The sequence below is a fragment of the Bison bison genome, unplaced genomic scaffold (genome assembly GCF_000754665.1).
Source record: "Bison bison bison isolate TAMUID 2011002044 unplaced genomic scaffold, Bison_UMD1.0 scf7180017864238, whole genome shotgun sequence".
Classification (NCBI taxonomy): domain Eukaryota; kingdom Metazoa; phylum Chordata; class Mammalia; order Artiodactyla; family Bovidae; genus Bison; species Bison bison.
The window spans coordinates 3,046,632-3,060,706 of NW_011494810.1; the positions used below are offsets into that span (position 1 = coordinate 3,046,632).

General features: G+C 52.2%; 1 protein-coding gene across 1 annotated transcript in view; it reads left to right on the top strand.

Annotated features, from left to right (window-relative positions):
* Nucleotides 1-642: 642 nt before the first annotated feature.
* The window catches only part of HK3 (hexokinase 3 (white cell)), a 20,546-nt gene continuing 7,113 nt past the window's right edge, over nucleotides 643-14,075 (top strand). Inside the window, exons 1-13 of the mRNA XM_010846586.1 lie at nucleotides 643-1,948; nucleotides 5,161-5,285; nucleotides 8,877-9,039; nucleotides 9,253-9,407; nucleotides 9,494-9,613; nucleotides 9,701-9,796; nucleotides 11,014-11,113; nucleotides 11,196-11,379; nucleotides 11,845-12,000; nucleotides 12,156-12,389; nucleotides 12,740-13,035; nucleotides 13,147-13,286; nucleotides 13,366-13,485. Of these exons, the coding sequence (XP_010844888.1) occupies nucleotides 5,190-5,285; nucleotides 8,877-9,039; nucleotides 9,253-9,407; nucleotides 9,494-9,613; nucleotides 9,701-9,796; nucleotides 11,014-11,113; nucleotides 11,196-11,379; nucleotides 11,845-12,000; nucleotides 12,156-12,389; nucleotides 12,740-13,035; nucleotides 13,147-13,286; nucleotides 13,366-13,485 (1,860 nt within the window). The 5' untranslated portion in view covers nucleotides 643-1,948; nucleotides 5,161-5,189. The remainder of the gene's footprint in view (nucleotides 1,949-5,160; nucleotides 5,286-8,876; nucleotides 9,040-9,252; nucleotides 9,408-9,493; nucleotides 9,614-9,700; nucleotides 9,797-11,013; nucleotides 11,114-11,195; nucleotides 11,380-11,844; nucleotides 12,001-12,155; nucleotides 12,390-12,739; nucleotides 13,036-13,146; nucleotides 13,287-13,365; nucleotides 13,486-14,075) is intronic.

Genomic DNA, 14,075 nt, shown 5'->3' on the forward strand with positions numbered 1-14,075 from the left:
AGATTGGCGCTTAGGGTCTGTGAGGAGTCTTGTCAGGACTTGTCCTTCCCCTCGTTGTTCAATGGTCATCTGGTGTCTGAAGAGAACTGCTGATCCCTGCTATGCCTCTGCTACAGTCAGGGCTGTCATAGTAGTTCATAGACCCCAAGCCCAGGCTGCTTCCTCCCTGCATAGGCTCTGACATAGGCCTTCTTTGACACTCTGCCTAGGGTACTGGGACCCCTGCTGCTGGGGAAATAGACATGGGACTTCCAGAAACATAGACAAAGAGCCCTGGCATTGCTTGTCAGGGGTGTATCACTCAGGTTCAGGAGACAGCAAACTGTCAGCATGAATCACAGCTGGGCCTTTGGCATTCAGTTCTATGTTCTCTCCTAACTAAACAAAGTTGAGAGAGACGAGCCCCAGGCTAGGCAGGCTGCTATGTTGTGAATGATGGCCACTCTGTCCTCCCCACCCCCATTCCCAATTTTCCTGCCTTTAGAGCTTATCTGCCTGATTGCTGCCCACTGAACTGTGCAGAGGGGCTGATGTCTGGCATGTTTCCAGGTCCAGTCATGCCCCAGACTGATAGAACAGGTATCATCCATGGTCTCCATCCTGGTGTCATGTGTAGGCCGAGTACTGTTTATGGTTAATGTTAATGTTACTGCTGATGAGGTAGCTGGAAGTTTTAAAGTATCTGCTCACCAATTTTGAGGGAAATTGGTGCAATACGTCTAGTTAACCATGGTGGGTATCTCAGTCCATTTGGCTTGCTATTAAATAGTACCACAGACTGAGTGGCTTATAAACAATGGAAATGTATTTCTTACAGTTCTGGCAGCTAGACGTCTAAGATCAATGTGCCTACATGGTCAGATGAAGGCCCTCTTCCAGGTTGCAGACCACCCACTTCTTGTATCCTCACATGGCAGAAGAGGCAAGGGAGCTCTCAGTGACTTATGATGAGAAGACTGGTCCCATTCATTAGGGTTTCACCCTTAGGACCTAATCACTGCCCAAAGACCCCACTTCCTAATACCATCACCTTCAGCATGAGGCTTTCAACATAAGCATTAGGTTGGTGGGGGTGGGGGACAAAACTATTTAGACCACAACACTGGGCACAGTGATATCCCAGCTTTCTGCACATTCCAGAAGACTAGTTCAGGGAAAACCAGCTGGCTGGCCCACAGCTCCACTGCAGCTTGAGATTCCTCTTCCCCTTCTGGTAGAGAAGCCCTACAGTGTGAACCTACTGTTAACCTCTTGGCCTATAGACTAAAGGCTAAACTCCAGTCTGGCTGCCTCTCATCCCACCATATATCCTCACCTACATGTGTCATCTTGAGGTCCTTGGAGCTGCACCCCAATTCCATGAAGTTGCCTTGTGCTCCGTGATTTTGTACATGTTCTCTTTGTCAAGGACACACTCCCACTCTTCCTTCAGGGCTCAGCTTCCTCAACCTCTGCCCACTCTGGGGCAGGGTTAGTCTCTTCCTCTTGTACTCCCACATTGCCTCGTGTTCATTTAGTAAGTCCTTCCATGTTTTGGAAAATTGTCCATTGAATTGCGTATTTCCCAGGCTAGTTTCCTCTAGTTCCTTTCCAGGGGTGAGCCACCACCTCAGAACTCAGACTTGGAGTGCCTGTAAAATGGATGGAGCTTCCCAGCATTGCAGAGGGGATATCCTAGGGCTCTTGACTCAGTTCAGAACTCTCAACTTCCTGTGGTGATCTTGCTTAAATTTGCACCATGGTCCTGCCTAACCCAGCCTCCGCTTAAGACAGATTCAGAGGGAAGTGCACCTTCCTAAATTAGCTGGTGTTTAATGAGAGGGTGGGGCTTGGTAACTAACTCATATCACTGGTGAGTTTCACTTTGGAGTGCAAACCAGGCCAGTGGATGTCAATGAGAAAGAAGAGCTCAGATCTAAGGAGAGTGACCAACTGCTGCTTCTCCCAGGTAAGATTCTCCTGTAATTACTGCCAACCTCAGTTCCAGCCCCTTGCCCTCATCTCTCCTACTTAGGCCATCCTGGATGAGTGGAGGCTGGAAAGACTAAGTTGGCTCTTCTTTGATGGGAACCAGTGGTGGTTCCCATCCTCGGTAGAGGTCCTTGGCATACCTTTCAGAAGGAAGGCCCGTTTGATGTAGCTGATTCAGCTGAATAATGCCAACAGGCCCCTAGTTATTCAAACATGAGACCCTAGGCTGGGTTCCGGGATCTAGTGATGTGAGAGGCATGTCCCTCACCATAGGGACTCTCAGCTAGAAGGGACACAAATGAATGCATTTACCAGAAGTGTAAACACGGGTTACTTGAGGGAAGCTTTATAGTCTCTGACGTGTAGAAGTGCTGAATAAATATTGAATAGAAGAAGGAATGAATAAGAGAGTGAATGAATGAATGAATGATCTAGCTGGGCCTCAAAAGGAGAGTGAAATCTCACCATGTCTGTATCCCTAGGCCTTCCTCTCCCAAAGATAATTGCCTTATTTACCCCATTTTATCCTCAAAAGAGACCTCTAACATATGTGGAACATATGTTTGACAGATTTGAGAGAGTATAGGTATATGTAACTTTGGGGAGATTTGTTGGAAACTGATTTCTTGGTTCTGTGAATAAGAAAAAACTCCCCATCTCTCAATTTTTCTAGCTGCTATGCAAGTTTTACTGGCAGCTGCTTAGGCCAAGCTCTGTGCTGGGCACTGAAGAAATAATGACTCAGACACAGCAATTCCAGGGAAAGCTGTGAACAAAAGCTGAACAGCCAGAGATAGGACAAAACTCATAGTGTGTCTGGAATATGAAGGGGAGGAGCAAGAGAGGAAGCTTGGGTTGAGGACAATGTCAGGGGCCTGCAATGCCACAATAAAGCGTTGGGGACTTGTTTTTTCTGCAGTAGAAACCACAGTGTAAAGGTCCTCTTCCTTTCTTAGGGGTGATGGAACTGGGGGATCACATGATAAAGTCTATTTTTGCAGTCACTCTGGGTGACATGTTTGTTGTGGGTAGGGTGGGGAGGAAGACACACAGGAGCAAGAGTTATCAATTAGGAGACTTGGAATAGTCAGATGAGTAGGTCTAGGACAGTGTGGGAACTGGGAGATGGGGACGCACAAGAGAGCTCTTTCCACTCTCAGCTTTTTCAGCCTGAGAAATGATTGCATGGAGGAATTGAAGGTCAGGGATGTATAGAGGCAACATGCATGCCTCCAGCCAAGGTGAAGGACAGGAGAAGAATTTCATGGGGAAAAGTGAAGAAGAAAATTAATGTGACTTTGACCATTGAGTTTGAGGAGCCTTCTCCAGCATCCAGAGATACTAACAGACCATTGGAATTTGGCTCAGAACAGGGGTAGATTTGAGAACCTTCACACAGAGGTTTTAATCAAACCTTGGGGATGAGTGAGAAAAAGAGGAAGCATTGGAGAAGCAGGCTATGGCCAAAAACTTGAGAGCTCCATTGTTTAAGAGGAGTTACTGATGAAGACTTTGAGAGACTCAGGAAGGAGGCCAGGAAAGACTGATGGGCACAGCCAAGGGAGAAGAGAACTTTGCAGTGAAGAGAATTCTCATGGCTTTGCGTGCCTGAGAAGACAAAAGGGTGGGGACTGAGGAAAAGGCTGGAATTGGGCAGTCAGGAGATCATGGGTGACAATAGGAAGGGCAAATTCATGGATGTGTTGGGAGTGGCAGGTGGGTAGAGGTTGAGATGGTGGGAAGGCAACTTTCCCAAAGTTTACCTGTTATAGGAGAGGGCCAGATGCCTTCTGCCCATCTCGGGCCCTCCACTGCACCACCCCAAATGGCACTTGAATCATTGAAGTCTTCTTTGGAAACTTCCTGGTCCCCTTTTAATTCATATCCAGATGAAAAAAAAAGGGGCCTTGAGATGGAGAGGGTCTTCCCAGGTGGCGCTAGTGGTAAAGAACACCCCTGTCAGTGCAAGAGATATTAATCCCTGGGTCAAGAAGATCCCCTGGAGGAGGGTGTGGCAACCCACTCCAGTTTTCTTGCCAGGAGAATCCCATGGACAGAGGAGCCTGGCAGGCTAGAGTCAGACACGACTGAGGCAACTTAGCATGCACGCATGAGATGGAGAGACCTGGTGCGGCTGCTCTGTGGAGAGCTGTGTCCTCAACTTTGAGCACAGGGCTCTTTCAGGTCAGCATCATCCCACCTTCTGAAGCCCACCATGTTGTTTGTGTTGTACATCACAGTTCCCAAAGCATTTTCCCTGTTGTCACTCTATTTAACTCTGGTGACAGCCTTGCAAAGGTAGATACTATCGTCTCCTGTTTTTTACACATAAAGAAACTGAAATGCAAAGTCATACATGCCCAAAGTCATAGCACTAGTGGAACCCTTTTCTGAAGTGTAGATCCGTCCCTGTCCCCATCTCTCTATGGCATAAAATTCACTCAACTTGGCATGAAGATGCCAAGCCAGCCTGCTTGCTTCTGCAGCAGATCTTAACCCGCTCCCCACTTAACTCACACCCTTTGTTCCAAACCTCTAGCACATCCCTGAACTCCCCAATGCAGCAGCAAGTCCACCTCTGTCACTGCCTGTGTCGATCATACTGTGATTATTGGTAAAGCTGTGAAGTCCCTGAGGGTGTGGCCTAGGTCTGCTTCATCTGTACATCAGCATGTGGCACAGTAGACATTGTTGTTGTTTAGTCACTAAGTTGTATCTGACTCTGTGCCCCATGGACTGTAGCCCACCAGGCTCCTGTGTCCGTGGGATTTCCCAGGCAAGAATACTAGAATGGGTTGCCTTTTCCTTCTCCAGGGGATCTTTCCAACCCAGGGATCAAACTTGTGTCTCCTGCATTTGCAGGCAGATTCTTCACCACTAAGCCACCAGGGAAGCCACGGTAGACATTAGGGACTGGTAAATGTGAATAAGTGACAGAATGAATGAATGGCATTGGGATGAGAATCAGCCTTGCCAGTGCTCTCTCGCTGTACATGCTCTGGAAAATGAGGGCCTTCTGGTTGATTTACTAAAGGATCTTTGATGGTCAGAGATTCTGAGCTCTGCCCACATCTTCCTTCCTGGTCCCTTTCAAAAGGAAGAAAGTTAAGGGTCTTCATCACAGCCTCTGAGGCTCATCACAGACGGTGGAGTACGTGGTTCATCTGGGCTATCCCTTTTCTCCCATAGGAGGCCACCCCTCACCATTGTGGAACCACATGGACTCCATTGGGTCTCTAGGGTTGCAGCAAGGGGAAGGAGCCCCCAGCTGCCCCCAAGAAGGCTTGCCTTGCCCCTCAAACAGCTCTGAGATGGTAAGTTCAACACTAGGTCCCTGTCTCATGCCTCTTCAAACAGGAGCGGCCCCACCACGGAGCCATGCGCTCACACCCATGCAGCCCTTTCCAGTGTACTGAGCCTTTCATATCTGATCTAGTAACTTCCTCTTTCAAGACCCCTTACCATTGAGAGGTGGGGGTTATCTTTTCCTCTAACAGATAAGGATGAAGGGGCTTAGAGAGGTGACGTGCTTTGAGTCTAAGGCATGACAGGAGCTTGAGCTGAGGTGTTTCAGCTCCAAATATATCACTTTTGGCACCTTGGGTTGTCTCAGTCTAGAAAGGACCCTCCAGGGTTTTTCTGGTAGAAAGCTTAAGGCCCTTTCTTTCCTCACTTCTCTAGTCATTTCTGTACATCTCTTTCCCCTCAACATGGCCACTGCAGTCAGGCACACAGAGATGATTTCAGTGCTGAACTCAACTTGGAGGTTATTGTGGTCCATATACCTTAGGTTAGCTCAGAGTGAGTTTCTCTTTTTCCTGTTATCTTGACCAAGATTTAGAAGCCCTTCCCTACCACACCCTTGAGCAGGAAACACTTGGGTAAGTCATTTCATATCTCTTCATCTTTGTTTCTTCATCAGTGCAATGGAGGAAAATAAAGTCTAATCCCCCAACCCTGGTGGATTCAGTGAGCTGTTGGAGATAAAGGAACTGCACAGAGGAGACATTCATGAAGGGGTTCTTGAATTGTTCCCTGCAGTTCCTTTAGTTTCCCAGCCCATTCTGACATCTGCTGGATTTGGCTTATTGCCCACACTGTGAGGGTAACACACTGCATTTCATGCCCCCACTTCACCCTTGTCCAACCTCTGCCCCAGACCCTGCTGTAAACAGTTCCTCTATGCACAGCCCGTAACTGGACCCTAGAAGGGAGCAGGGACTCTGCTGCAGAGTCTGCCCTGCAGGGCTTGCTCTAGGGCCTACCACCGCTTCCTCTCTTACTTCACACCACTCTCTTGAGACTTGTACACTGGTCCTACACGAATCCTGCTCAACTGCGCACACCTGCAGTTTAAAGACAGTTCTCTTTGGCTTTGGGGGAACTTCACATGCAGCCAAACATCCTGTGGCCTTGGGTCCCCACTCAGCACCATAGGCCTCAGTCTCAGCTCCCCTTCCCATAGTGATCTAAGAACCATATGGTGTTGGAGCCCAGCGCCACCTGTGTCCCTTCCGTGTCCATTCCCTCAGGACTCTTTGTCTCCAGAAGGGACATGGAGTCAGGCTCCTCAGGCTGGTTGTAACTTGTACTCTGAGAAAAGGGAACCACGTTGAGCATGTCCTGTAGACCAGCTACTGTCTCACCTCTTCACATGTACTGTCTTCTCAGTTCTCTCACATTACTGAGAAGGGGGTGCTATTTTTATTCCTGCTTGACAGAGGAGAGGTGAGGTGATGGACCCAGACTGACCAACACAGCAAGTTGGTCAAAGAGTCCAGCATTGAAGTCACATAAAATCCACCTTCACTCTTCTGGCTGAGGCTCTCCCCACTCTTCTTGGGGGAGGTTGAGGGGGGAGACTCCAGTAGCTTCTCCTGGCTGCTGCATGCCCACCAGCACTGGCCAGGGAGTATTATTATTCTCCTGATGTTGCATAAGAGGTAAGTCTAATTATGTCAAAGAGAAGTTTGACTTCCCCAGGGCCACATTGCCAGGACTTGCCTGGTAGCTCAGAAGTTAAAGAATCTGCCTGCATTGCGGGAGAACCGGGTTTGATCCCTGGGTTGGGAAGATCCCCTAGAGAAGGAAATAGCTACCCACTCTATTATCCTTGCCTGGAGAATTCCATGGGCAGAGCAGCCTGGTGTGCTACACTCCAACCCCATGGGGTCTCAAAGAGTTGGACATGACTGAGTGACTAACACTTTCACATTGCTAGGAAGTGGCAGGGCAAGGACTCAGATGTAAGCTTTCTCACCCCAAGTTCTTGATGATGGAGTTTCTTCATCAGCTTTGGGTTCTTTTCAGTGTTTTTTACAAGGCTTCACATTTATTTGGAAACATCTCTGTAGTCAGAGAGGTCTGGATTCAAGTCCCACTCTTTCCCTTACTACTTGGATTAGGCAGATGACTGGCCTTCTCTGAACCTCAGTTTCCTCATTTGTGACATAGTAATAGACTCTCCTAGCACGCCTGGCTGCTGGAAGCAATAACATGAATACGAAACTGAACATCTGGCACTCCAGTTAGAATCCTTTGCTTCTGTAGGGGTCTGTTTCCCATTCTCTTCCTAAAGCAGGGGTGGGACTGAGTTGCTTCTATCTCCCTCATTGGGCAGCCTCCCCCTCCCTGGGTCTCCCTGCCTTCTTATCCAGGTGCCTGAGTGGTACTTTTCAGATATAGGCCCAGTGTGGGGCAGCAGGTCATAAGAATTCTATTCCTATGAGATGGGTGGTGGGGGTCTAGGAGAGTGGAATCAGGGCCTGGGGCCCTCCGAAAAACTCAAGGAGACTGCTGAGGCCTCTTGGAATGACAGTCCAGAGGGTTATCCAGGGGAGGTTCCCACACAGACTTGAGGTACTGGAGCTTTTCTTAAGCTCCACTGAGCTTCTGTGGAGAAGAACCTGGTGTCCCATCCTCTGCTTTCCCTGCCTGCCTGCCCCTCCCTTCACTCTGATCTACTCCTGGCCCAGGCTTCCCCCACATCCATCCCCTTTACTCTAAAGAAAATCCCTTTGTGTTCTTCCTCCAAATCTTCAAATGGCTCATTCCTTTCCTTCATTTAGGTCACTTCCACAGGGAAACCTTTCCTGACCAATATCCAAAAATACCTCTTCCTCCCCTGGTCACCCCTGAACTTCTATTTCTGCCTTTCTTTTCTACCATTACTACCAGAACTGTGTTATGTGTTTCTGTGCTTATTTTCTGCCCCCTACACGAATCTGAGTTCCACAAGAGCAGGCTCAGCCGGTTGTGCAATATATGGTGCTTAGAATAGTGCTGGGTACGTATTAGGGGCTCAGTCAGTGTCTGTGGGAAGGATGGCCAAACTGTGGGCGGACTGTCCTCCACGGTGTGGCCCCCAAACTCTCCTGGGCCGGTCTTGCCCAGGTGCCACAATGGAGTGTATCAGAAGAGGGAAGCCCCTGAACCTGAAGTGCACTCACACATTTGTTCATCCAACAATGCACTGAGCAGCTTGGCTCTGGGTACTGGGGAACCAGAGCCAATCAGTAGTGGGGTGATAGGGGAGAAGCCTCACCATCCCTGAATTCAAAGAAGTGGAGAGAGAGCTGACAAGGAGCCATGTGGGAATAGAGCAGGAGGAAGTGTGTGGGTCTTCCCTCCAGAGAGGAGCCGAGAGTGTAGGAGCTGGTGCAGGCTGTGAACAGTGGGAAAGCCACAGGTGTGTGAAGAGGTGAGGAGGGGGACTGGACAGTTGCTGGGAGAGCAGCAAGGCTCACGGGGCTCAAGCAGGGCTCAGGTCAGCCCCTAGGAAAGCTGGTCTGAGTTAGGGAAGGGAGGTGTGAGCTGGGCCAGGCTGGCCTCTGTCTTGGTTGGAGTTGGGGGATATGGCTAGGCCAACAGGCCACCTGTCCAGATGTCTGCATGTTTCTCCTCAGGTACAGGAGTGCCTACAGCAGTTCAAGGTGACAGGGGCGCAGCTGCGACAGATTCAAACCAGCCTCCTGGGCTCCATGGAGCAGGCGCTGAGGGGGCAAGTAGGCCCTGCCCCTGCTGTCCGGATGCTGCCCACATATGTGGGGTCTACCCCACATGGCACTGGTGGGTGGCACAGACTAAGATGGGTGGCCAGGACTGCAGAGAGGGTTCTGATCTGGGAGAGAGGTGGGTGGAGGGAGGTGGGGTGTTTTCCTTACCCCTTGCTCCATCTCTAAGGTCCCTTGATGAGCCTACACAGGGCTTAGGAATGTTTCTGGGAGGTGGAGGGCTTGGTCTCACCAGCTGCATGCCTTTCTGTGACCTGCTTGCCCACAGAGAAAGGGGACTTCGTGGTGCTGGAGCTGGGGGCCACAGGGGCCTCACTGCGTGTTCTATGGGTGACCCTAACGGGCATCGAGGGGCACAAGGTGGAGCCCCGGAGCCAGGAGTTTGTGATCCCCCAGGAAGTGATGCTGGGTCCTGGTCAGCAGGTGAGCACTCAGTGCATAGGCTCCGGGCCTGGCTGGGCAGCTGGGGCTCTAGTGGGCAGAGTTAAGCCCCCAACCCCATCCCACAGCTCTTTGACTTTGCCGCCCGCTGCCTGTCTGAGTTCCTGGATGTGCTGCCCGTGGACAATCAGGGTCTGCAGCTTGGGTTCAGCTTCTCCTTCCCTTGTCACCAGACAGGCCTGGACAAGGTGAGGCAGAGTGGCTACAGGGACAGTGGGTGGAGGGGCTGCAGGGCCGTGAAGGTCATTGGATTGACCTGACTTTCCTGCCTCCAGAGCACCCTCATTTCCTGGACCAAAGGTTTTAAGTGCAGTGATGTGGAAGGCCAGGATGTGGTCCAGTTACTACGAGACGCCATCCAGAGGCAGGGAGTGAGTAGAGGCAGGGGAGCAAATAGGGCTGTGTCTTGGGTTCTGGGGGGGCCTGCTTTCTGTTAAAAGGATATCCTGTTGGTATCCTTTATCCACTTAACCCTGGGGTAAATACTGCTACCATTCTTATTTTATGGGCTTCCCTGGTAGCTCAGCTGGGATTCTAAACCCAGGAGAATCCAGGAGACCCCAGTTCGATTCCTGGGTGGGGAAGATCTGCTGGAGAAGGGATAGGCTACCTACTCCAGTATTCTTGGGCTTCTCTGATGGCTCAGATGGTAAAGAATCTGCTGCAATGTGGGAGACCAGGGTTCGATCCCTGGGTTGGGAAGATCCCCTGAAGGAGGGTACAATAACCCACTCCAGTATTCTTGCCTGGAGAATCCCCATGGACAGAGGAAGCTGGCTGGTGAGCTACAGTCCATGGGGTTGCAAAGAGTCGACACAACTGAGTGACTAAGCACACAACACATTCTCATTTTATAGGTGAGGAGACTGAGACTAAGAAGGGTCAAATAAACATTGAGGACTATAGGAGAAACAGATGAAAAGACTTGACCCTGTCCTCAAGGACCTTGCAAGCCTAGTGGGGACAGCATCCCAATAAACAATTGTCCCTGTTGAGAAGGTGGTTCTGATGACTCTGGGAGCATGGGGAAGGGCGCACTGTGGCCTGAGCAGAGGCCTGAAGGAGAAGTTTGCCAGGTGCATAAGCTGTGGCTGGGGAGGAAGCTCTAATTTCAGTGAAGGGCATTTTCAGAAGTCTGAGTGGCTAAGAAAGGCTGTTCTGGATCCACTGGACTCGCCACCATGGGTGCTATGTGAGTAGCTAGAAGTCAGGACTGAGAGGAGCAGGCTTGGGAAGATAGGCTGGGACCAGGGCGAGCAAGTGAGGTGTGTACAGCACAGCCTTCAAGGTGACATACTTGCTTACCCTTGTCCTGGTCTTGTGAGGAGCACTGGGGTTCCAGAAGTAGTGGCTGAGGCTGATAGCCTCTGGGGCCTCCAGGGCCTGAGACAGGGGCAGAGGAGCCAAGCAGCAGGGGTAAGAGGGAAGAAAATCCTTTATAGGGTGGGAGGGTCTCCAGCATACATGGCACAAACGGGTGGGGCAGGTAGACACACCTTTGGGGGACCCTGCATGTCTCCATCAAATCCGGGGCCCCAGCCCCATCCATCCCCCGGGCTCCCCAACCTCTGTCCTCTGTGTTGCCCAGGCCTACAGCATTGATGTTGTTGCTGTGGTGAATGACACCGTGGGCACCATGATGGGCTGTGAGCCAGGGGTCGGGCCGTGTGAAGTTGGGCTGGTCGTAGGTAAGTCACGTGGGCGTTTGTGATAGTGGATGGAGGGCCTGGATGCCTGGTGGGCAGGTCCTGATGGGGCTGTCCCTGCCAGACACCGGCACCAATGCGTGTTACATGGAGGAGGCAAGGCACGTGGCAGTGCTGGACGAAGACCGGGGCCGCGTCTGCATCAGCATCGAGTGGGGCTCCTTCAGTGACGAGGGGGCCCTGGGGCCAGTGCAGACCATCTTCGACCACACCCTGGACCATGAGTCACTGAACCCGGGTGCCCAGAGGTGGCCTAACCTTCTCTCTCGGTCCTACAACTGCTTTGCTCCACTCCCGCTCTGCTGTTCCTGTACTCTAGTCTTTAGGCCCGTGCCTCCCGTTCCCCACTTGCATCCTAGGGGGCCTTGGCCAGTCTCAACGAAGGAATGGCTCAAGGTTCTACAATGCAGAGTTTTCAACTCTTATTCCTGACTCTGGCCAGCTCCGACAGGGGTTAGGGGTTGGGAGTAGTCAAGCAAAGGGACTTCTACCTTCCTTGGGTCCTTCCAGGAGCCCCCTTGAACTTCATCTAAGCCAGATGGGGTAGTGTGGTCTGGGTAAACACCCAACTATCTCTGAGGAGGCCATTTGCTTCTGGACCCTTCAGTCAAGGACCCCAAAGAAAATGAGCTCTCTTTGGGAGTTCTTGGAGGTGGGGTAGGAGGGCTGAAGGCTTAGGAAAGGCTCTGGCCAGCCATCCTTCCTGCCTATAGGTTTGAGAAGATGATTGGGGGGCTGTACCTGGGTGAGCTGGTGCGGCTGGTGCTGGTTCACCTGGCCCAGCGTGGGGTCCTCTTTGGTGGCCACACCTCCCCCGTCCTGCGAAGCCAAGGCAGCATCCTCCTGGAACACGTGGCTGAGATGGAGGAGTAAGTGCGGCAGGCAAGGGGGCTGTGACAAAGGGACTCCTGGCTTGGGAGTTGCGGGGGTGGTTTTCCCCTGAGGGAGCCGTGCATGGAGCTTTGGTGGGGGCAGGGAGTTTCTGGCCTCCTTGAGCCCCAAAGCAACACCCTGTCCCCGCTAGTCCCTCTGCTGGGGCAGCCCGTGTGCACGCTGTCCTGCAGGACTTGGGCCTGAACCCGAAGGCCTCAGATGCTGAGTGGGTGCAGTGTGTGTGCATGGCTGTGTGCACGCGGGCCGCCCAGCTCTGCGCTGCTGCTCTGGCCGCTGTCCTCTCCCGCCTCCAGCACAGCCGGGAGCAGCAGGCTCTTCAGATTGCTGTGGCCACCGGAGGCCGAGTGTTTGAGCGACACCCCAGGTACTTGGAATACAGCATGAACCTGTGTGAACAGGTCACCAGAGCATGCGTGTGTGTGTGATACCAGAGGGCACTCTGGTACCACAGGTGCAAGGCAGTGGGTGTGAATGGCTCCCTAGCAGAATAAAGATGGACGGAGGGTTAAGGGAGGCCAGAAGAGGTCAAAGGAGAGAAAGAGGGTTCTCTTGGGTGTGCAAGGGAGGGGATCGCAGGTGCACTGGGTGCATGGCTGGTGCATAGATGGGTTTAGAACTGAACTGATTTGAAATGAGGGAGCCCAGGGCTTCAGCATGCTGTGGGGGTCAGGGCCAGGTGCCAAGCCAGGGCGCACCTGCTGTGTGTCTCTGTAGGTTTCTCAGTGTCCTACGGGAGACAGTGATGCTTCTGGCCCCCAACTGCGATGTCTCCTTCATCCCCTCTGTGGACGGGGGTGGCCGGGGCGTGGCAATGGTGACTGCTGTGGCTGCCCGCCTGGCTGCCCACCGGCGCCTGTTGGAGGAGACCTTGGCACCATTCCGGTTGACCCGGGAGCAGCTGGCAGAAGTGCAGGCACAGATGCGAGAGGCCATGGCCAAGGGGCTCCAAGGGGAAGCCTCCTCCCTCCGCATGCTGCCCACTTATGTGCGGGCCACGCCTGATGGCAGCGGTAAGGACCCAGCCTGAATGTGGAGCAGGGACACGGGCTCCCGGGGGTCACAACATGTGTGGGGCTGGAGCCTCCAGCTCCATCCTAGTGCTGAGGGTCTCTGCCTCACAGAGCGTGGGGACTTCCTGGCCCTGGACCTGGGGGGCACCAACTTTCGAGTCCTCCTGGTGCGTGTGACCACGGGAGGTGTGCAGATCTCCAGCCAGATCTATTCCATCCCGGAGTGCGTGGCCCAGGGCTCTGGACAGCAGGTACCTACAGCCTGGAGCTGATGTCAGGGGCCAGGGATGGGCCTAGTGGCCTGCTCCCTGACTTGCTCCTACCCCGCAGCTCTTTGACCATATTGTGGACTGCATTGTGGACTTCCAGCAGAAGCAGGGCCTGAGTGGGCAGAGTCTCCCCCTGGGTTTCACCTTCTCCTTCCCGTGCAGGCAGATGGGCCTGGACCAGGTGAGAAAGGTGGGGTCTGAGGAAGCCATCCTCAGGGGCTTTCTGCTAACATGCTTTTCATGGAGTGGGCAGGAGGTCCAGAGGGGGCTTTCTGGGCTGGGGAGAGGACCAGCTGGAGGCGCTGCAGGGCTGTGCCTTGAACCTAGCCTCAGTTTTCCCAGATGTGGCATGCTCAGGTGGAAGGGATATGGTAAAATGGCCTGGAATACAGGGCCATGGAAAGACATGGGATGGAGAAGGACATAGTTATCCTAGAGGCTGCTAGTGGGCAGGAGAGTGGAGTCAGTGTTAGGTCTGGGCACCTGGGAGCAGTGTAGGCCCCCAGGCTGAAGGCAGAGTTTGTTCTGTCTCTCAAAGTGGCTTGTGGTTGCATGGTTTATACAAACAAAGCTAGTGGAGGTGATGGAATTCCAGTTGAGCTATTTCAAATCCTGAAAAATGAGCTATTTCAAATCCTGAAAAATGATGCTGTGAAAGTGCTGCACTCAATATGCCAGCAAATTTGGAAAACTCAGCAGTGGCCACAGGACTGGAAAAGGTCAGTTTTCATCCCAATCCCAAAGAAAGGCAATGCCAAAGAATGCTCAAAT